The 23,345-nt window shown below is 42.5% G+C and overlaps 1 protein-coding gene across 13 annotated transcripts in view; it reads right to left on the minus strand.

Annotated features, from left to right (window-relative positions):
- The window catches only part of GALNT9 (polypeptide N-acetylgalactosaminyltransferase 9), a 132,322-nt gene that overhangs the window by 52,248 nt on the left and 56,729 nt on the right, over window positions 1–23,345 (minus strand). For 11 of the 13 annotated variants that reach the window (XR_008434039.1, XR_008434041.1, XM_053959536.1 and 8 more), the window contains 2 exons: window positions 21,949–22,146; window positions 14,229–14,346 (listed from right to left, as the gene is read on the minus strand). Coding sequence is in view for 9 of the 13 variants with exons in the window: in XM_053959536.1 (XP_053815511.1) it covers window positions 14,229–14,346; window positions 21,949–22,146 (316 nt within the window). In the remaining 4 variants the exon portion in view is untranslated. Of the gene's footprint in view, window positions 1–5,164; window positions 5,273–8,508; window positions 8,541–12,887; window positions 13,062–14,228; window positions 14,347–21,948; window positions 22,147–23,345 lie in introns of those variants that run through there. The other 2 variants (XM_053959545.1, XM_053959546.1) reach the window with 2 other exon arrangements.

The following is a 23,345-nucleotide window of genomic DNA, read 5'->3' on the forward strand; positions in this document are numbered from 1 at the left end:
ACCTGAGGGGAATGAGTGGATGAAAAGAAAGAAGGCAGCATTAAAAAACAAGCAGCCACACAGAGAAAGAGAGACCAAAGGAGCAGAAGAGACAATCAGGCAAGAGATAACAGAGGTACAAGGGATACAGCAGACAAACCTCAGAACAGGATTCATTCTTGAGACCTTGAGGGTTTCAGAGACTTCTCCCTGTGCATCCAAGTCCGGCCCTCCTTCAACTCATTAATCAGATTCTATTTACCTTCACCTATGTGTTCATTTCCTGAGGTCACTATTTCAAATTTTACTTTCAAATGCATAACACCTCTAGAAGTCTTTACCCCACTATCTTTCTACAGTCAGAGGGGATGTCAAAAGAAAGCTCTATGATCAACAAAGGCTAATTTCCCTACAAAACATAAGCCTCTTCTATTTTTCCTCTGAATTAATTTCTGCTCAAATGAAAACATTCCCTTTACATTCTCACTTCCTGTCATAGACAGGACATCTGGTTAGCTGTTCTTGCAATTGAAAAGGCATCTATATTTTTCTACCCTAAGTAATAGTAACCTGAGAAGGTTTTCCCCTTCTCATCTAGTCTAGGCTTCTCCTATTAAGCAAGAAACTCCTCAAACCTCTAACACTTCTCTTACTTTGAACATCCATTGTGAAAGACATTTATGAGCTTTCCTGGGAGTTGCTAAGGTACTTAAGAGGTCTGGTGTCCACAGCAGCACTGAGCTCATAAGTCACTGGCACAGCTAGAGGAGAATGTGGAACATTAAGGTCTGGTGGAGCCGAGCCAGGAAAGGCGGAGGGAGGGACAGGAGAGTGATGAAATAGAACGAGATACATTGGCAAAGGCAGGAGACAGAAGGTGGAGAAAAAGTCTAAAGACTTGCCAGAAAGAAAGGATTTAAGACTGGGAAGAAAGCTGAACCAAGGTGGGAAAATGGTATGAATTTTCAACACAGCCCTTGGACAGCTCAGGATGATTTGGTCCTGGGCATTTGTCTCACACACTTCAGTGCCTCATCTCCACCATCCCCACAAAACACTTCCCTTGTTGCCAGCTCCACATGCAAAATGCAAAAGATATCCAAACCTCCATGACTGCCTTAGGGAGGATTTAATGAGTGCTGCTTGCACACCTCACCTGCCTGCCAGGGCTGAGAACTGAGCAAAGTCAAACATGTACCTCCCTCTGCATCTCATTGTCATGGTTGCCAAGCTGGTGCCTGTCACACAACCAGCCTGGTTACATCAACACCTTCCTCAGCCCTGCTTTGGTTCTGTATGTTGAAACACTACCAGGCAGAACTGACAGCAGATCTGTGTTTAGCCCAGAGACTGTTGTGAAAGCACCTAGGGATAAATAGGGATGTGGCTGACAGTCAGCCCTTCACATCTAGACTCCAGAAAAAAATGCCCCACAAGGTATGCAGAATGACAAAATTTTGTGTAAAGATCTTAAAAAAAACATCTTAATAAGTGTGAGAATTTGCTATATTTTCATGTAGGAACTGCCTTTGACATTTGACATGACAGGAAACGTTGCTCCAGTAAGATGGACAACAGGGCTGTGCCTAATTAAAATAGGCAGAGGGAGAGAAAGTAAGTTATAGCAGACAGACACATCACTGCATCTTCCTGAAGAGATACGGAATAGGGATTAATGAGGAAAGAGAAAAATGAACCACATTTCCCTCAGCAATTATTTTTGCTGAGCTTCCAGCTGGAGACAACCACGAGTAACCTGTATGAATGAAAGCACCTACAATGCTACTGAGCACACAGTGACACCAGCCTGGGTCTGAATGCAGCTTTCCAACATCCCTTCCCACTTCTGCTGCGGCCCAGGGAACACCTCAGCACAACCCCAGGAGCAAAACACATTGACCCTCAAGCTAAAAAACGGCCTAGGGAGGAGATGGGAAGGAGGAGGCAAGGTAAAGTAGGAAGTCAATGGACTGATTCAGTTTATACCAGGTCTGGCTTAACATTGAGGGTGCTCACTGAAGAACACTGGGCTTGGCTCCATGATCTATTATCTACAACTCCATCCCCTGCAGGGATGGGCCAGGTTCATTTCAAGCAGTTGGTACTACCACAGGTAGTTTCTAAACTGACTTTACCAAAACTCCACCTCTCCTCTCACAAGGTTCCTGGCAAAGCTTGGTTTGACACAGAATCAGAGCCATGTCCCACTCTGCTGCCCTACCCCCAGATCAGAAAAATAATGGATATTATGAGTGGAAACAGGCAAGCACTTTTGTAGGAAAGCAAAAAAATATCCTTAATAATCTCTGCAGCCTTTTGACTGAAGATCATTTGACTTTTAGGAGCAAATCCCCCCATGTTTCATTTGGCATGTGTTCAAGAAGACCCAGTTCTAGCAATACTAATGCTTCTCTCTTATCTATTTAGTTCAACAGCATTTTTTTTTCTGCAATTCCTAAGTCTGGCACAATACTTCCCTGGCCCTCAAAATATAATCTTCATCCTCCTCCCTATTGCTTTGTAAACATTTTATATTTTTTTTTCCCTCTAATACCAGTAATCAGAAAAGCACACATTTTGAGGCTTGGAGACACCTGCTTGCATTGGCTAATCTTCCCAGAGCTCCTCTATGATTCTCAAAATCCTTCTTGCTAGGCAATTTGCTTCCTCCCACTCAGTACCACGGCTGACCCTCCTTTCTGTCACACACCCCATTCTCTCATCACTGTTCTTAACACCATCCTTAGCCCTGTGAGTGCAGGATACCATCCATCTGGTGAAGATCTTGTATTAGGAAAGGCCCTTTCTTCTTCCCAGCCTTTTCTGTCTTGATCTCTGTCTACCCCACCTTCTTTTTATATGAAAAAAGGCAGTTCTATACAGGTAAAAATCCCTTTTAGTAACTCCTTCCATTCTAACACTACACATGTATTGAAGATGTATCAGTTCATCAGAGCACGCAAACATTTTGGCACATAAACAACAGATTTGTAAGAGTCTCTTTTAGATTATACATATGTTATTGATTATGTGTACTAAGGGGACAATTTATGTACAAAACTGGTGGCTGTATATTTCTAGTTAAGACAATGGAGCTATGCAGAACACTCACAATGAAAATTTAAAATCCACTGAATTTAGACTCTGTTCTGCTTTCATTTTGTAAAATCGATTGAGGCAAACCCAAAGTTTCTCTCTTTAATTCTTTTGCTACAAAATACAGCACATCCATATCTTTCTGCTTTTGGAGAGAAAAATGCTTCTGCACTTGAAATTGTGCATTTCAGATTAGCTGTACTATGAAGCTCAGCGTCTCAGCATAAATCCAAGTATTTCACAGAAGCCCTTGTGAGGAAGAATGGCCCAAAATGAGCACTAGTCCATGATCTCTACTTACATATAAATATGTATACACAGACTTACATACACAAACACACAGATGAGTTATCAAGATGGGGAGACAGAATGTGTGCATGATGCTGCAGAAAGAGGGCATGCTTAATTAAAGGATATCAGTAAAAGAACAAGTTGACATGTCTGTGACAAAAAATCTGGCTTTGTGATGCATCTGATGTTGGGGAGGATTACAATATTTGATTGTAGATTGAAGAAAACTGAAAGTTCTTAGGTGGAGATATATGAAATAGGAGCAAAAAACTCCCACCCTATCCTCACATTCTTTTCACATGCTCATATAGCAATCAACAAAAGAGAAAAACCTCTTATTAAAAATAAAATTACCTAGTGATTTGCATTGCTAATATTCATACATAAGATGGAAATGAAGCATCCCAGTTATGTTTTACAGAAAATCACAGAGAAAGAAAGCAAGTACTCTGTGTCATGTGAGTTTCTGTAAATATCAGCATTGGTTTCTAAGTAAAAAGACCCTGCCAAGCCAAGATCTGACATGCAGAATTCAGTTGTGGCTTGACAGTGTTCAGCACAGTATGACAACATATCAAGAGACTCTTCCAATGCCTTCTACTTCTGTTTTACTGTAGTTAGAGACCTGCTTGCTGTTTGGGACCCAGAAGGCCTGAGCCCAGGTCATTTTAACACCCCTGGAAGGGTGGGAGGGCAGTGGGTGGGACAGGCACCAGAGCTCTCTCTCTTCACAGCACACAGCAACCCAACCTCCTTCTGACAAAGGAAATCAATACCACAGTCAGAGATGTGCCCTGGCTTGGCACAGAATCTCAAATGAACAAAAGGCCTCCTTCTGCCTGAAGATCACCCCCTGAGCACTGTATCAAAGCTCACCTCATTTAATGCAAGCATCTGCAGAGGGTATTTTCCCCTCCAGGCCTTCCACGTCCTTCTCTAACATTTACTGTTTGAGATCAGTAGTCTATACAATTTATCGCACCTGTCAAGGCTAATTTATTCATGTGATCTGGCAGTAATCAAAAAGACTGAGATCGATGTGCCAGCAAACCCTGACATTTATTCATATTTTAAAGTCCTGTTTGACCTTGAACTGCAGCTAACTGGAGCTGAGCTGTCAGGAGCTCTCTGAGGCTCGTGGGGTCTGGCAGATCGGCGCCTCTCGGCTACAGGCACGATGTCAGGGCAGCAGACGCTTGGGCCAGCAGCAGGACAGGCTGAGCCACAGACAGAGGGTAGGAATACAGCTCCATTCACAGCTCAGTGGTCACAGACCCACCAGCCAGCCCAACACATGCACTAGTGCAGCTGATGCCTTAAGATTCTAGATTTCGTATTTTTCAAATCCTACGCTGCATCAGTGCCTAGCTCTAAACTCCATAGGAAGTGTAGTTAATTGTCTTCACATTTTAGTTAGACAAAACAATTCCTCTGAGCCTGTGATCCAAGGACATGCACACATTCTGTTTCCCCATCTTGATAACTCATCTGCGTGTATGTGCATATAAGTCTGTGTATACATGTTTATAAGTAAGTACAGATCATGGACTAGTGCTCATTTTGGGGCAGCCTCAGGCCCTGAAAAGTATAGACAAAAGTAAATCAGGGAAGGAGCAAACTAGGAGAATATGACTTCATTACCTGAAGCTCTAATCGGAGGATTAATGCCTGATATGCAAATAGACCACATTTATATCTGCCTGAAAATCTTGTGACCATTGCCCATCTTGGGTGTAGCCTCTGCAAGGCTTTTGGCTGCCCAGGGTGTATCTTTTGAAGGCCTTTGATAAATACCCACCTTGTCCTCCCAGCTCTGTCTAGCCTCTGTTCTAGGCAGCCATTCCAAGGCATCACAGCTTGAGACTCCACATTCCTGCAGTACAAGTGTTCGGGAGCCAATGGATTTCTTGATGAGGGATAAGAAGGGTGAGGGAAGGGAGAGAAGAAGGAATATGATGTGTGTGCACAGGCAGGATGCCTGTGATGTGGTGCTGCCACGCTGTCCTCAGCAGACTGCTGCCAGACTGGCCCCAAGGGCTGCTCTTGGCAAGTGGAGGGGAGGCAGAGACAGAAAACGACACCACCTCTCCCCCCTGGGGCATCAGGGACAGTGAGGGTGAGCTGGCCACAGAAGATCTGTCAGAAACTCTGCAAGCCACCAGGAACCTGTCACCACAACGTGGCAACACAGCTGGAAACAGGAATGGGAAAAACAGATCTCAAGAGGATTGCTTTGGATGTGCTCTCACACTCCTACTCAGACCCAGAAATTAGGGTTCACTCATTCCTTCTGAAGTCCATCACACTTGTCCTTTCTTCACTCAATCAGGCCCTAAAGGAGCACAGGAATTTCAAATGCAATTCTTATAATGTATGCAGGTGCTGTAACCTCCAGTAATCATTTCAGGTTTTGAATTAAGACCAATTAGTAGACAAACACAATAAAGTTTCTTTTAAATAGTTTCAGCCTGGCTCTGCCATCAGATGACTCTCAGACATCCCATGAGGACATCTTTGGAGCCTTCTACCTCAGTTTCCCCCTGGTTAAATGAAACCAAACTCATTTATCTGCTTTCTCAGAGCATGCCAGGAATTACAGACAGGACCTGCTCTGAGGTTTCTGAATCATTTGCTTTTCTTCTGATAGGAAGGTATTTGTGCAAATGAAATTCTCTCAGAGACACAGAGGAAATCTAAGTGGCATTTTAGGTAGAAATATGCAGCTAGAGTTTTACTAAAACACGTGAATAAATTATTTTATCACAGTCAAAACACTTGACTATGTGATATGCAGTTGCACCCAAAACAGATTTTGCAAATGGATTTTGTTGCTTCTCTGGGTTCTCCTGGGCTGCATTTCTCATGCTATAAATTCTGTATGTCATAGTAAATATGATTTTTCAGTGAGATCTGCTTTTTCTAACCCTAGAATACAAATAGAAATGACAGTTGTGTCATTTTGTGTTTGTTTTCTCTCTCTTTTAAATAGCTAACACCTTTCCATTATGTTGAAAGAAAGCTACCAATGGAAAGCAATTGGCATTTTGACCACTGCTTTTGTGCACATTAAATATATGTCTAACACTGCCATGAAATCTAATCTGATATTCATGGAAGAGGAACAATGACATATGAGGATGCAGAGGGAATTTATCTATGTGAATCTAGACTGGCTGCAGCACACAAGCAGTGAAGCTACATGCAGAGCTGTGTTACAATAAACATGCTAATAAAACATTTCAGCCAACTTGTTTCCCTTTTTTTTTTCCTGTGTAGAAAACAAAATTAAAGAGCATCTTGAAATTTTGTGGCTGTAAGTATTTTAATGAAGTTTTTTTTCTGTCTGTGCTCAGCCAGATAAAGTTCTGGTTTCCTGGCTCCTCTAAGAGGAGGTGCCAGGTCTCACTCCTCTGGGAGCTCTTTGGGGGAGAAGCACCAACTCCTCTCTCACTGCTGGCTAATTTGCTGCTGCCTTCTACACAAAATGCTCTTTCAAGCACAGTGTTAAGCTGCCTTTTTTCCATGTGTTACACACAATGCAGATAATGATAAATTTGGCACCAAGGAGTGGACCTTTATCCAACAACACAGCTACATGCATTATTCCTTCCCTGCTCCTGCTCCTCAGCTCAGAGGTATCTGTCACACAGGTCAGCTCAACATGCTCTGCCTTATTCAGGTGACACTACTGCAAGGATAATTATTAGTCAGTTAGAGATTTCTTTAGCAGCCCAAAAAAGGTACAGCAAGAAAATGTCACATCACCTCGCAAAGTCTTCCAGGCAGAATTAAAACAGAGCCAAGCAAACCTAGGCCCCACAACTCTTAACCCTCCAAGCCTACAACTCAAAGATCACCTCTGTTACCCTCATGCTTCCATGACAAAAAAACTTCCACTTGCCAGTGGTGATGATTTATAGGTTTAACATCATAAATTATGGTGACCTGAACACTCCTGCAAGGGTAACACCCCAGCTGTACATTAAAATATCTACAACCCCACCTCCAGACCTGCACTCAGCCTGGAGGAACTCAGTCCTAAGGCTGGGAAGACTTTTCCCAAATGAAGTCATTCACCTGGAGGTACCTGGGGAAACCAACACAACCACACATTAGCCCTGGTCACTGCCAAGGGAAGCAGTTTGGGCTGTGACCCACACATCCACTGGCTGCTCCTCCAGAACCTAGCCAGGCTGCTGGGCTGGGCTGGGACAACCACACAGGACACTGCTCCAAGCCAAATCTTTGCTCCAACTGCAGAAATATGGGTTGAGAGGACTCCTCCCATCTTAAGAGCCTTTTATATTTCCTAGAGATTCCTGATTAGACCTCTTATCCCCGAAAAAACAAGAAACAACTGGGGAGCTACTCAAAAAGTCAATTAGGAAAGGGGCATCCCCTCTCTGTGGGAACAGCTGGTATTCTGGATCACTTTCATATATTGTTTTTTTTGTGTGTGTGAAAAAAGGATGCATTCCACAGAACTGTTTTTTTTTTTTTTAAGAGTTCTGAGAGAGATTCAAAATGGTTCCAGAAAAACTCAAAAAAATCTTTTGCCAGGTGTGCTAGGACCAAGCTAAAGATGGACAGTTGGGCACCTCTGGGCACAAAACAGCCCAAGCCAAGCTTTCAGTAATCAGCATCAAAATTTAGAGTTCTACAGACCATTTGGAGTTCTGGACGAGCTGTTAGTTTGCAACACAAAATATGTTGTATCAGAAAGTTTCTGAACAGCTGTAGCTCATCTCTAGTGTTTGGTTCAGACTCATCATTAGGCAAGTGAAACCTATTTCAATCTCAATTAACACTCTCCTCTTCATTTTCCCCCCTCTCTCTCATCCAGTTCACACTTGCCTCTGAAGAGGAACACATTGTTAGACTGAGATCAAACCTGCAGGAAAGGGGCTGAGAAGAAAGTGACAAAGACTAAGGAAGCATTTTTTCCCCTCAGTTCTTTTGCTGTTCTCTTTCTGAAATTTCCAGCCCTGTGCTTTGATAATGTCCTGGTACATGAAAGAGTTTGTAACATAAAATGTTACACTTGATGGAGCATGATGTGATACTGGAGCCAAATGGCCAGATGCTCTTTTCTGAGCTATTTCCAATGCTCCTACTTTAGAGAGTGTTTTTAAGGGTACTCACAAGCTCCAGTCCTGTAGTGTGCTGGCAGTTCCATGCTAGAGCACCACTGTGCTGTGTTCTGATGAAACCACTGTTTCTCATGCAAGCTTAAAGTTATCCTTATTTTAATAAAAAGAAAAGTAATGAAGAAAATAAGAAAGAAAATAGAAGATATGGTTCAAAGTAATTGAAGACAGGTAGGGATTTGGGTGTTGTCTCCAAAACCAGGATCATACATCCCATTAAAAGTACAATTAAGACTAAATTAATAATCTGGTCAGAGAAAAACCCAAGTACTCTTAACTTCATCAGAAGAGGCCCAGGCCACGTTTTAGCTGTTTGGCTTTGCTTTACACTGTTTGCACATCCTGTTCTTTCATGTGGGGAAGACCCTTTACAGAGGAAACCCTCTGGTTTGAAATGTGGCTGAGGTCAGACATTTGAACCCTGTCCCCAGTGCTGGTTATCACTGGACTCAGCCTGTCCTCACCTGCTTTCCCACCATCTCCCTGGATCTGTTTTGGGGCGGGATCTGACCTCAGAGCTGGGATCAGAGTCCCTGGCACTGCTGACAGCTCCCTCCCAGCTGTGAGCACAGATATTGCCCTCTGCAGCCCATGGAACTGGCCACTGCACGTGGGCAACCACCAGTGGTGACTCTGGGTGCTTTTTGGTGACTCTGGGTGGTTTTGGACACTCCAGGGCTCAGCAGGCTGGGGTTTAACACCTGCAGGGGCTCCTTCCTTTGCCACAAAGTCTGTCTCCTTTTCCAGAACTGCTGGACGCAAATGCCAAGCCTGATCCTGTCCTGCCTGAATCTGTGCAGCTCCAGTGGAAATAGGAGATGCTGAACCCTTGGATGTGCTGAGGGCCTGGCTCATCACTTATGCACATCAGCACAGAACCAGCTGCTCTGCAGAGGGAAGGGAGCTGGGAATTTGTGGAATCCAGGGAATTCATGGAATCCAGGGAATTCATGGAATCCAGGCACCACGACTTCAATCCTTTCATGAGTTCTTGATGCTTGGCTCCACAAGCTTAGCATTCTTTTACCTGAGGAAATAGCTATGAAACTGCTAAATTAAACTGGAGATGGAAAAAGGGGACACCTTTACTTACACACTTTATCTGGAGGGTGAGATCTGGGAGATTTATCACTGAGATCTTTGCAGCCTAAGCACTGGGGCAACTTCCAATAAAAGAGATTACATCACTTACCAGGATTTTGCTTAGGCAGTGTGAACTGCTCAGAAACATTTTAATAGCATTTAACTTCATGCTGAAAATGCTGATTTATTGCACTCCAGTGTGAATAGGCATGTCTAAGGACAGAGCACACTACTTTTCCAGATGTCAGCAACTGTGGGGTTTTGTTAACATCGTTTAAATGATTAAATGTTTTTGAACTAAAAGGGTTTAATACTTTGAAGTCAAAACTGAATTAATTTATACTAAAAATTACAGCTTGGGAAGGGTCAGAATAAAAATGAAGGATTTTCAGATTCACCATAATAAGACACTTTGATTAACCTCTATTTTTTGTACAATTTTCACTTGTATTTTACCACAGCACATGTGAAAAAATGCTGGAAATTTGAGTAACTCACCAGAACTGAGTTTCTATTTAGCTCTAAGACTAGGGATCTGGCCTCATGAATCACACAGAGCAAAAAGCATTGTCCAGAATTCAGAATTAAAGTTTGCTATACATAAACCTTGTGACATTTTTATTACAGCATACCAGTCTGGAATCTGCATTTAAAACACTGACTGCTCAAAGGAATCTAAATCTCTTTAGCTAAAGGTAATAAAATGAGGTCAAAAATTCACTACTCAACAATCTACCATTAGCATTTCTGCTCGGAAAAAATGTAGTTCATCTATTTTTAAAGGAAGTAAAGGCAGGGCATATAACATAAGTTTGGAAAGTATAATGATTTGCCTGTGTATGGAAGTCCATTAGGTAATGAGCTTCATTTCCTTATAAAGAGATTTTGGTGCATCTGCATCATGATTTTTTTACAGTACACACAGTATTGTGTAAGCCAGAAGTGGGACTGCATTTCTGTTTACACAACCCATGGTTTCAGCTTGGCTTCCACCACCAACTAAATCACAGCAGCAGAGAGCACACAGGGTCTGAGCTGGATCCTGGCTGGGGTCAGCTCTGTTCAATCCTGGGGAGCTCTGTGCTCCCAGAGACATTCCACTGACAGTGGCCACAAAACTGGCCAAAGTTACCTGGGACACACCTGCTGATGCTGCCTCAGTGCTACTGAGAATAAAGCAGCCTGATGCTGGCCATAAAAGAAAAGGAGTTTTACTTGCAGTTATCAATGTGGCAACATATTTTTTTTTTAAATTTAATTTGTTTGGATTCTTAATGGTGGAAGCAGAACTTAATTTCTGCTGCAGTATCTTTTAAAATAGATGCTTGATCTCTTCCCACCCACCATTACAGCTGATGGGCACAAAGTAAAAAGAACAGCAATTCATTCACCTTATCACTGGAGCACCAGAGGAAGAGAGGGATCCTTAGTGCAATGATTAATGACTCACTATAAAAAGATGCATCATAAACTGCTTGTATTAGGTTAAATCATAAACTAGGCTTTTAATGTTTATATGATCCCTTTCTAAATAATTAAGTGTGTCTGTAGCTCCCAATAGGAATGGAACTCACAGGATGCTTGCAAAGCATGCAGTTCCTCACAGGGCCATAATTTGGGACCCTCACTTAAAAGGACCCCTGCCTGCCTCTACATTCAAGCACTGCTTGAATTTCTCTTCCTATTGGAACATCTCTCTGTACTACAGGTCACAGAGACCATTTGATGTTCAGGAGCAGCAAAGATGATCTACCCTGAATTTAGAGTGTCTTCTTCAGCCTGTGCTCATGAAGGGCAACTGATCCACAGAGGAGTCAGCCAAGTCTGGATGCTGTAATTTCCTGTGTTTAGGTGCTAATAATAATAACTCTCATCAGCTTCAGTAGCTGGTTGGGGAACAGTGAGAGAAGAGCACCATTTGTCCTAACAGTCCCCCAATTTATCCATTTTGTGCTGAAACTGCCACCTTTAAAAACATAGTACAAGGTGACATTATGTGTCCATCCATTTCCTTACTATCAAAAGCCTGCAAATGTGTCCATCTCCCTTTTATTTCCCAGAACAGCTGGGTGCTTTTTCTCAAATCTTCCTCTCTTGGCAAACAGACATTTGCTTCAGTGTAAAGTCACCCCATCAGAAGAATGTTGCAGCTCTAACCACTCTAACCACCATTATTTACTCAAAAAATAATAAGAGTTTGAAAAAGAGCTGCAGAGCCCTAAATACTTTCAATAGGCATAGTAGGTAGCCCCAGTCTGTTGCTGCACTGCTTATTCATAGTCAATACAGAAAATCACTTAGCTTAATTATTTAAATATTTTCATCTATGGAATTCAGAAAAGGGCAAAGCCAACAGGGGAATACACAAGATCATGATTTTTTAATAAACAATAGATTTCATGGGAGTTAGCTGGGTTATCAAACAGCATCCTCCCAAAACAGCTCATTAGTTTCACTGAGTTTCCTTATTTCACTTTATTAAAACAATTTAAACAAGGGTTCACTGGATGCAATGTAATCTATTTCAGACACTCCAAGATTAATCCCTTTTGTCTTAGCAGTTACATGATAATAGTTCTCAAAAAAGTTGAAAAGAATTATTGTTACAGCTATTTCAGATAGGGACTGTTTTCAGCCAAGCATGGGCCACCACTTTCCCTACATCTTATTATTTATTAGTATATTAATTTTTGTTCTTTACTTATTCATTCATTTATTCCTTCCTTTTTCCATCTTTCATTGCTTCACACAAGCAGTCACACATGGTCAACAGCATCCCTCTATGCAGGTGGGGGGATGCACCAAATATCCCTGCATGGGTCACTGCACCAGGCCTTAGGAAAGAAGTGATTTTTTTGCAATTTACTTGGAGGTTCTGGAGTTTAAAAACCCCAACTTGGTAAATTCACAGTGGTTTTATAAATAGCCTAGAGAGAAGGGAGAAGGTTCCTGTGCATTTTCACACTGTTACTTTCTGACAGCTCTGAAAGACTCACAGGAGGGGATCACACACAGGATTTGCAAATTAGGAGGCAGACACTGTATATTACTTACCAGGCTGGAAAAACAGAGTAACAGACCTGTGCTATGGACACACAGCTTATTTCACAACAAACTCATACTCTTGTATTTTGATAAAACCTTTTCCAAGCAGTAGGGTTAGCTTTTCTTATAGGGCAGAAAAAAAAACCCAACCAAAATAAAACCCAAAGAAAAAGAGCTGGTTTCTAGATCCAAGCTTTCTGCAGGCTTTAACAGGTTCCCTATCCCTGGAAACCCATCCTCACTCACCTCAAATCCTTGTCTCTTCAAGCAAGTGCCATTTCATAATCCTATTAAAACCTTTGCCTCTGTTTACCAAGAGCTCTAATCGTACTCAGCAAGTTCTCCTGGTCTAAGGAAGAGTGACAGCTTTCAGATTTCTTAGGAGGCTTATTCATCAACCACGCCAGAGTTTTGCCAGAGTGTTCAATCTATTCTGGGAGCAGCCATGTGGAAAAAGCTTCAAACAGCTCAAAGCCCTGCACAATGATAAAGGAAAGCTCACACAATCCTGGTAATAGCCTGACCCTCTTAAGGAAAATTGGATGATTTGTGGTAGCAGTTATTCTGTCCCCTATGTGAATTCTGAACCTTAAAGTATAAGCAGTGTATTCACACAGTCCCATTACAAACCCCATCCCTCTTGCAATGCTGGAATAACAAACACACACCCATATGTGAAAATAAACTCTTGCTGCAGTGACCTTCCTCCTCAGTCCAATGGTGTGAAGGAGTTTGTAGCCATTTTAGAAAAAGAGAAGAGCCAGATAAAGAATGGACTAATTTGATGTTCAGTGTTTCACCATGAGCAGAATATATGCCTTAATGAGCACATTACATGCACCAGGGACATGTTACTGGGAAGCAGGGGATAAAGAGTAAAGGGAAAATAATTAAACAGTCAGCTTTATAATGAGGAAACTCTGCTCATGCAACATTAAGCGGCCTAATTTTCAAATGCTAAGCAAAGACATGTTCCTTGGGCTTCAGGAGGACTTGCTGGCAAGCACCACCTTGAAACCAAGGGCAAGAGATCACAGGTATCAAACCTCCTTTAGGTCCAGGCCACAGGGATTGATATTCCAAAGTCAAATGTCCACACTTCACACTGACCTGTCCAACAGGATTGAATACCTGCACCCTGTATTTTTATTCTGTAAGGAGGATCCTTAGAGTTGTGAAACATCCTAGCATGATAATGTGTGTATGATGAACATTACAACTGACTTCTGCCAGCCTGGCCTTCATTTTCTGTAAGTATTGCATCTGCCAGACCACAAATGTACAACCTCAGCTAAGGGCAATGAGCACATGGAGACTTAGAGTGGCTGTTTGCACCAGGAAAGATACTGGGAAAGGGGAAAACCTTTCTCACTGGGTTCAGACACTGACAGGGTGAGCCAATAAAGCATATTCAGTTCTCTCAAGGCCCACGAGGCCAGGAACATTCATTTGCTGGCACTGTCACTTCCAGAGAGTGTTGCAGCATCAATTACTCCAGCATAACAGCCCATCAGTCAGACAGCAGCTCTGCTGGCCACAAGCTCCCCAGCACTCTTTGCACATGCACAAAGTCTCTTTGTTACTCACTCTCATGCCTAATTCGATGTTTTCTCCTCCATACACCTCCATGCCAGGGTCAAGCAGGCCAATCTCACCAAAATACTCTCGGTCCACCACAAAAGAGCATCCGATCATGGCTGGTGTCCTGCACGGAGAGATCAAAGCAAACAATTAAGCCATTGATTAGCTCTTACAGACCCCACCTCATAACAAATTTACACAGATTAAACAGTTCTTAGTCTTCAAGTTTACACTCTAAATTTAGCAATTAGCATCAATCACATGGCACTTCATGTATGCAAGAAATCCCAGTACTTCTCTATTTGGTGCTGTTATTTCTGAAGACTTTCTGTTGAATCGCAAACAAAACAAATACCACACAGGTTTTTGTAGAGCTTTGAGACCACTTCTAACTAGAGAATAATTCAACAGAAAGACCATTTGAGACCACTTCTAACCTGGATACTCCTAGCTGGGCACTTCCATCCTCTGCTGATGCATATATTTATACACCAGGATCTTTGCATTTATAAATTCAAGTTATTTGATAAAATGCATCTTCCTGATTATATTTCCCAGAGCCAAGCCTGGAAACAGATTTGCCTAAAAAAGCTGAGAGTTCTCCTGTACCCAGGATGAGACATATCCCATATACATCTTGATTTCACATCTTGTACCACCGAAAAGCATATCTTAGGCTAACAAGGAATAAATTTGGTCTTGGGACTAAAATGAAAGAAAAACACTACCAAGGTAAGGAAATTCAGTACCTTTGCAATGAAATAAGCCTTGGAGGGAATATTTCAGGTATCTTTTTTAAGTTTTACCCATGATAAAAGAGGGAAGGAGATGGGGGGGGGGAGAAACACACACCACTTTCTTCATTTTTCTTTTCATGCATTCAAAACTAAACACATGCTTCACTGGATCAAGGCATCACTGCTTTGCAAAACTGAGATGCTAGTTTGGGCTTAGACTCGTTCTTTTTTCCAGCCCCATCTCCCCCACAGAAATCCTCTGGAGGCAGCTCCTTACAGCAGTAGGATGTTCCCATGAGGGCATCTCCTCCCTTTCTAAAGAGGAATGGCACTGCCAGCCTTTGCAGACTGCTCTCGGGTGCTGGAATCTCTCTCTCTGGGGGATGGATTGCTGCAGCTGTAGGCTCTGTCCATTAAACCCCTGAGTTGTTAATTGAATGGGGGTGGGAAATACATTTCAGATGCAACTACATAATCATCACTCACAAACAAATGCCACTGAGTCTTTGCAACTCCCTCTCTCCCTTCTAGGGTTTATTTCTTCTCATTATATATATTCAAATACAGACTTCACAAGCTTTCACAGCATTTTCAGGAGAAAAAAAAAAGTGTTTTCAGGAGTGAGCAACAACAGCAGAACAATGACAGAAGGAACAACATCCAGCTTTTCTAATTTTATACTGGACTACAATGTCACACTGACATATTACAAACACTTTTCAAAAAATGTGCTTGAATTAAGCTCAAGGCCCTCACTTGGCATTAGAACAGGGTTTTTTCCAGTACCTGAAGTACTCCAGTACATCCACCACTTTTAGTGCAGAGCAGCAGTCTTATCTTGAAAGCTAGAAATGTCCACATGAGCAAAAGCAGCTGTGTTAGCACCTCTTACCCACTGCTCACTGCCCCAGGGGCAGCACATGAGAAGGTGAGTGCCCCCAGCACTTCACAGCTTCAGAGCACAAGATATTTACCTGCTTTATATAAAACAACCTTTTCCCTCAATCATGCACTCTCTAGTAAAACACAGACACTTCTAGAAGGAGAAAGCAGCAATTTAGAAGTGTGCTATTTTTTACCAGCACCTCAAAGGTGTTGTGAAACTTAACTGATCTGTGGAATATTCTTTGACACAATGGAGGATGTTATAAGGATTAATTATAGTCAACAGCAGCACTCAAAGGATAATGTGGGAAACACAGAAAAATGGGTTTTGCAGTTAAAAGCTTAAAATGCAGCCTAGAATTGTATTGATTCTGCACTGGAGAAAGATACAGCATAGTCAGTTTGGGGGAATGGCCTGATAGCACTGCTGTAGCAAGGGAAACATGGCAGAAACATTTCTCTGGGTAATGCCCTGGGAAAGGGAAGAAGCACAGAGAGGTTTCTGGTGGTGGACTCTCCCTCCCTCCAGCAGCAGCAGGAAGAGAGGCCCTGTGTGGGGAGGGCAGTGCCTGCCATGGGATGGGACACAGGGAACAGAGGGCACATTGGCCAGGGAAGAAAGGCATTTGCTGCAGGTCTGAGTCAGGACTGTTTTGTGTCAGGAGCACAGCTCTGATGGTGAAATTCCAGCAGGTGCTGACACCCATTTCTCCAGCCAGGTGCATCCCTCTCCTTCCCCATACTGAAGGGAGATGCCTGGGGGCTTCACCAAGAACCAGTGAAGGAGAAAGGGATGGGGACTAAACTGCACATGGCATAGTCAGTCTTCCTCTGCCTTATGCATCTTTCTCTCCTGCCTTAAGGTCAGCATATATTTATATATATTTGTTTTTATATATATTTATATATACATATGTGTACAATGCAATCAAGTCACATTTAGAACGGTTTCCTGAGTAGCAAACTGCAATTTCCAGGAAAACTGACAAACACAATAAACACATACATTCAAACACAAATAGAACCATAAATAAATATATAAGCATAAATGTATATATACAGGCATAATGAGAGAGACAAGGAGTTTCAGATGACACATCACACATCATATCTCTGAGTGTTCCACCTCTCCCAGCAGGAAGTTTCTTTGATTCAGGTTCTTAAGCAGCACCTCAGCCCTGGTCTGACATGTAAGTAGGGAAACCTGCATGGTACCTGCAGAAGTATTTCTATTTTTTCTTACAGCTCATGTCTTCTGCAAGAAAGAGTCACACCAGGCCTCGAGAACAGAGCTCAAGGACAGATTTGCAGTCAGGAGATACAGGGGAAAAAAAGACAAGATGGCAAGCTAATGCTCATGTAGAAAGGCAGTGCAAATACAGATGCAGAATAACTCTCTGGTGCCCTGTGGAAGTAAATTTTTTGGAACAGGCAGGACACCCATCAGAACCTGGACAAATAAAAGCAAAACTGCTTTGTTACAGGCTCCTGTGAACCAGAAACTGAAAAGATGGCTATAAGCAGTCAATAAACACTCACCAGTTTTATTATTACATGGCAGCATGGTTTATAAATGAAAGATTTTACCTCCTGAGCTCAGGTACACAGGTGGATTTCTTCCCAGAGCAGTGAGGGTCCAGATTGGCTTCAATTGTTACTGCAGACCAGCACGGGGCCTGACTTGCACGTGAGATGGGCACACACAGTCTCAGCTAGAAGCAGCAGCACGAAACACTTCACTGGGGGCACATCAAACTCTAATTTATGTCCATGAGCAAGGAACAGGCGCTCTCTGGAGCGGCTGATGCAGTGCATGTACATACACATCCCTAGTGGTACCAAGCTATGGCATATTACAGCAGTAAGTGAGAACATATGCAACAATGAAATGCACCACTGCTGCTGGAGGAAGATAAAATGGAAAGCTGTGCAGCGCTTGGCTGGGTGAGGCTGACTAATGACTCTAATGTTAGTGGCTGCTGATCAAGAAATCAAATGCAGAGCAGTCCATCATAATCACAGCAGGTGAGGGAAGACAAGTCAGAGCCAGAGTTCAGAATACCAGAAACCTTCCTCGCTGTTCCAAAACCCAGAATAAAAAAATGCAGCATGCATTAAAAAACCCAGCTTGTTTCAATGCATAGTCAAATTCATTAGAAGCCCTCTGAAATAGATCCTTTGTTACACAGTGTGTTGCCAGATGATAAGGACATTTTTGGGCAGCGTGCTCGCAGGAACACGAATGGAAAATGACGTGATGGACACAGCGTGTCAAAATAACAATCCTCATTTAAATCTTCACGTTACAGACATCTTCCATCTCAAATGTCAAACATGTAAAATGGATTGCCTGCAGAAACCAACTCGGGGAACAGCAATTGTTCTGAAGTTCAGAGTATTAACGTTGGGGGAGGGGAAAAGAACCAACTTTAAAGTGCATCAGAAATCTTTACAAAATCTGACACCTTGTTCTTGCTATTTCTTTACCTTTGTTAACACTTCAAGGCCATGTCCCCTTTGTCACTTAGCTCACAACAGCTGATGTGACATTTTATGGTGCACACTTGACATGACTGCCCAAGAATGAACCACTGGTGTGAGGGACAGTTCCTGCTCTTCCCCAGCAAGGCTGAGTAGAATCACACCACTGTCAGTGTACAAGAAATTAGAGGATCAGGCTTCAAACAGAAAAATTCTTAGGAAAGAAGCACATCTGTTGTGTAGTCCCAGAAGAAAACAGGAATTGGACCCTGCTTTCCAAATGCCTCAGCCAATTCTGCACATTGATGATATTTATTCATACAGTGCAAACATGAGAAATGCCAGGGCTCTGATCCTCACTGATACCAGGGTACACATGTTCTTTAATGCTGAAAATCTCTAATCCCTTTGGAGATCTGGCAGAAAGGATTCAGCTACACCAACCACAAAACCAGTCACAGGTTTATTTGTTACAGCCTTTTCTTTCACAAAACACACAGAGAGGCACAAACCAAACCCACTACTTGCTGAAAACAGTGTCAAACAAAGCCTTAAGAGGGACAGTGGTAGCAAGGACTAAATGGACTTGCAGTTTTCATGCTGATGAGCAGCTCTGCAATCTTATGATGCATTGGACAGACACATGGACTCAAACACCTTCAAAGCACACAGTTTCTGTCTTGCAAAGTGGACTGAAACAGGAATCATGGTTGCAATGTGTGATTTGGAAAGCTGGTTACAAAACCAAAACCTGTACCAAACCAAGTCACATCTGAGATTTTTTTAAAATTTTGCTCACTAGCCTGACTTTGCCTTCCACTTGAAAACACGCTTTAAATATTCCACAGCTACCAAGTTCCCACCATGAGCATGTTCAAATCTGAGTCCTAAGGACAGACTTCCTGATTGTTTTCATCAATAACACTCACACAGTCACTCTTTCCACTACCATAATTACGCTGGCATATCACTTAAAAGCCACAAAATCGCATTAGATTTCCACAGGCAGGAACAACACAACAGCCAAATGCTTTAGCAAATCCATCCAGGTGCTACAGCTTCTGAGGCCCCTCAGCACACAGTGCAGTGTGGCCATAGAGGGGATGCTTTGCTCTCCTAAATCCCTGCCTTCAAAGAACTTGAGCCCAGGGAGACATGGAAGTGTTGCTGTTGAGTAAGAAATGACACAGATTCACTTAGAAGGTTAAAAGAGTAGTTTTAATACGAAAAATTATCTTTTTTTATAGATAGCTTCGACACATTCTACTTGATTGGTTAATTAACAAAAACATCTTTCTCACAAACAGGTTTTGAGAAGAACAGAAAAACAGAGTAGGAAAACACCACTTGCAGGCTGTTTATACTAACAAGTTATTACAGTTTCTCTACAACTCCCTAAAAAGTTTCACAAGTCCACTGTGAGAAAACGAATCTCGTTTTCTCGCTCTCTGACCAGGCTGTCACATCCCCATGGAAGTGTTCATGGTTCCATGTGGATGTCTCTGCATTTTAGGACATGGGATTGTTAATTTGCACAAGAGATGCTTAGGCAGTGGCAGTGTGTCAGTGCTCCTGATATTTGCCAGCAAGGGTTGGGTGTTCTCCTCCTTGTGCTGCTTGTCTCATCTGTCTCTGGGCAGTTTATGCACTGTTGAATTGGAGGGTTTCTTCATTCGGGTTCAGAGTAAAATCACTGCTCTTGGGAGCCAGCTACTCATGTGCATCAGATTTTAACACTGCTCAGTGCTTGACTTTGGATTTGTTCACTTCTGTGTCAGCCCAACTCAGTGCCAGCGTGGCACCAGCAAGAGCCTGAATGGAAATCTGAGGGAAGTTCATGGGAAATCAGGCCCTTTATTGCTGAGGTTTAACCTCTTAGTTCAGTCTTATCTGCTATGTGATCTATGTATCCAGAACAGAAGATACTAAAATACTGGAGCAATCCATGGGAAAATTACTACAATGATTTCACATATAAATTGTGAGTCATGAAGTGCACAAAACCTTTCAGGAGGGAAAGCTTTGGATGATTAATTTTCCTTTATCAATAAACTTTCTCAGGGCTGAGTGAAACAGATATAAAACATCTGCACTTTTAAAACAATGTGAGGCGAGCAGGGCATGTTATCCAGGAAAACTGATTTCCTAAGTAATTACTTCCCTGCTTATTGAGGTTTCAAGCCAAGCAAAAGGTCAGTGATGATGGACTGTGCTGTCCTGCAGTAAATAAGGTTAATATTACTGTATAGCTCTGTTTTGCAGTCACAGGGCATGAGAATGAACCTGAGCATAATTTGCAACACTTGGTCAAATACAGATTAAAATATTACTCTTCACGAGGGAAGGATCCTGTGAGGTGGTCCCATCCCTCTGATAACTTAGAAATGTGATAAGTGTGTCAGTGTCTTTTCACTTACAAAAGATCACTGGCATTTTTTTTTCAGGTGGGTGTGTTGTTGGAAGTGTTTGGATGAACTTTTCAGGATCTGGCAACTCAAGCTTTGCACTGGAAGGGAAGGACATCAGCTCCTCTGCCAGAGCCCACACTGGAACCATACACTAGAGTTTTAGCTTACTTTAAGATGAAGCCAATATACATGAAAATGAAGATGACTTTAAGCTGGTAATTTGTGTCCTTCTTAAGAAGTCTGAAAAATAAGAGCATCCTAAAGTGCATACTTAGGCTTCAAATTTTTTAGCATTTACTTCTAGAGTTGGTAACAGCAGTACCCTTAACCCAGCACAATATGTCCCAGAGGAGCTGTTAGACAAGCATCTGCACTGGAGATGAAAGGCTAGGAGATGTGAATTTTCAAATGAAGGGGAGAGAAAGTCCTTTTCACACCAGTTCCAGTTTTCCCACTGTAACAATTCACAGAAACACCTTCACAATTCCTGTAATGGTCATTCCTCAGAAAATTCCATTTCTGTAATGTACAATGTTCTCTTGTAAACTGACACCCTGACTACATGGTCTGGTGTGGGCTCATTTTAAAATTCAAGCAATAGGAAAACTCTGAACATGCGCAAAGTTCTCAAAAAAAAAAAAAAAAAACCAAAAAACAACAACAAAAAAACCCCCAACCAACCAACCAACCAACAAAAAAAAAAAAAAACAAAAAAAAAAACCAAAAAAAAAAACAACCCAAAAAAAAAAAAAAACCACAAAGAAAAGAAAAAAAGACCAGCTCTCAAACATAGCTCCTAGTGGTGCTCCAGGGAAGCTCTGGTTTGGACTGATGACCAAGACTGCTGCTCACAGAACAGGAGTGAAAACAGCCTCTTTATAATCACACACACAGTTCCTTTGTTTCTCACGCACACAATGGGCCAGAGTCCACTGGAAAATAAAAGGTTAGATGAAAAGGATCCTGCTGTCCTGCTAATGGCTAGAACACCTGCTTGAAGCACACACCCAGAGCCAGAGTACTCGTGCACATTGTGGGGCAGCTCTGAAAGGCAGCACACACATCCACAGCTTTTGTGGAGCCATCAGTTTTCTCCAGACTCATTTTGTTATTCCTGCACAAAGCCTGTAGCTTCGCTCACCTAAATTCCCCCTCGGCAGACAGCCGAGATGGAAACATCACTCGGCCCAAAGTGACAGCACAGGGGAGATTTACCTGATGGGAGCTGACTCATCCCCTTTATCAAGCCAGTCCTGTGGTGGGATTATGTACATGCACCAGAGCCCCCAGTTGTAGCCGTGGGCTGCGTTGGCGTATTGCTGCACTTCAAAGGTGTTGTACTTGATGTTGTCGATGGCGGGCAGGATGATCCGCTTGCGATCCTCCTTGATCCGGGTAAGCGCAGGTTCCGCCCTGAGAGCAATGAGAACAGCACAATATTTTACAGCCATCCTGTAAGCCCAGGTCCTGCTTTGCAGGCTGGTGAAATGAGGTTCTCTAATCCTGCAAGCATCAGCGCAGTGAGATGGAAAAGCCAGAGCAAGGCAGAGAGGGATGGGGTTGAGACCGCAGCCGGTGTGGGGCACTGCACGCAGCACCTGCACGGGAATTACCCCCTCTGTGAGGCTGTGCCAGAGCCTAACAACACAAAATTTGACCAAGTACTTATTCTGAGGCCTGGAGACTGTTAATTCACTTCACAACGGACAAATGTGGAGAGACACCATCACCAATAGCAGCTAAATGGTCTCCTACTGGCTGCACCACCAGGATTCCTGGCAGCAATTAAATACTGTCTGTCATGGCCTGAAGAGCTAAACACACACTGCAAGAATCTGAAGGTTACTCAAAGATTTTAATCCTGTTTCCCAAGACTGACCCCATCACATCTAGTTTGAATGACAAATGTGGCTGCATTATGCCTTCTAAAACCTCTTTGGTGATGAGAAGATTTCAGGTGCCAGATGGTGCAAAAGCAGCGAACTGCAGGAAATGTTCAACCATTTCAAAAGGCTTTAAAACATCAATGTGCTTTCCACAGAAGCTACATCCCAAAAGGAAAGTAAAAAGCTTCAGTACAAACACTCATTTCTGACCAAGATAGTCTGAGTTTGCTATGAATTTACAGAGAAACTGATCCAAAGAGGTAGCAGACTTACATAAGGGTGGAAATCATTCCTCAAAGCAGTATTAGAAAGAGCCACTGGCTTACTCCTCTGTGTGTTTCCTCTTGAAATGTGCTTTGAAAATTTTGCAGAGCTCTCACATGGATCTTTAAGGGAATGGTGGTTTGCTGCAATTCACAGAGGTAGGAGGATTTGAACACTGATCTTTTCTCTTTTCTTCTGCTGTTGGTCAGAAGACAATTGCTCCTTGGAGGTTTCAAGTCTGTTACCTCATATTTTGTTTGTTACCATAAATGTTCTTTTAGGCCAGCAGAAGATACTGTACATGGTTCAGACTCTCAATTCATATGGGTTTTAGGTCACACTTGTGCACCCCCATGGAGCCAGTATGACCTACCAGATCTGAAAAAGCCACTTCCATTATTAGTACGAGATTATATATTATACCAAGTGTTTTAAAAACCAGTGGGTGGGTAGCAGAAAAAC

The sequence above is a fragment of the Vidua chalybeata genome, chromosome 18, assembly GCF_026979565.1.
Source record: "Vidua chalybeata isolate OUT-0048 chromosome 18, bVidCha1 merged haplotype, whole genome shotgun sequence".
Classification (NCBI taxonomy): domain Eukaryota; kingdom Metazoa; phylum Chordata; class Aves; order Passeriformes; family Viduidae; genus Vidua; species Vidua chalybeata.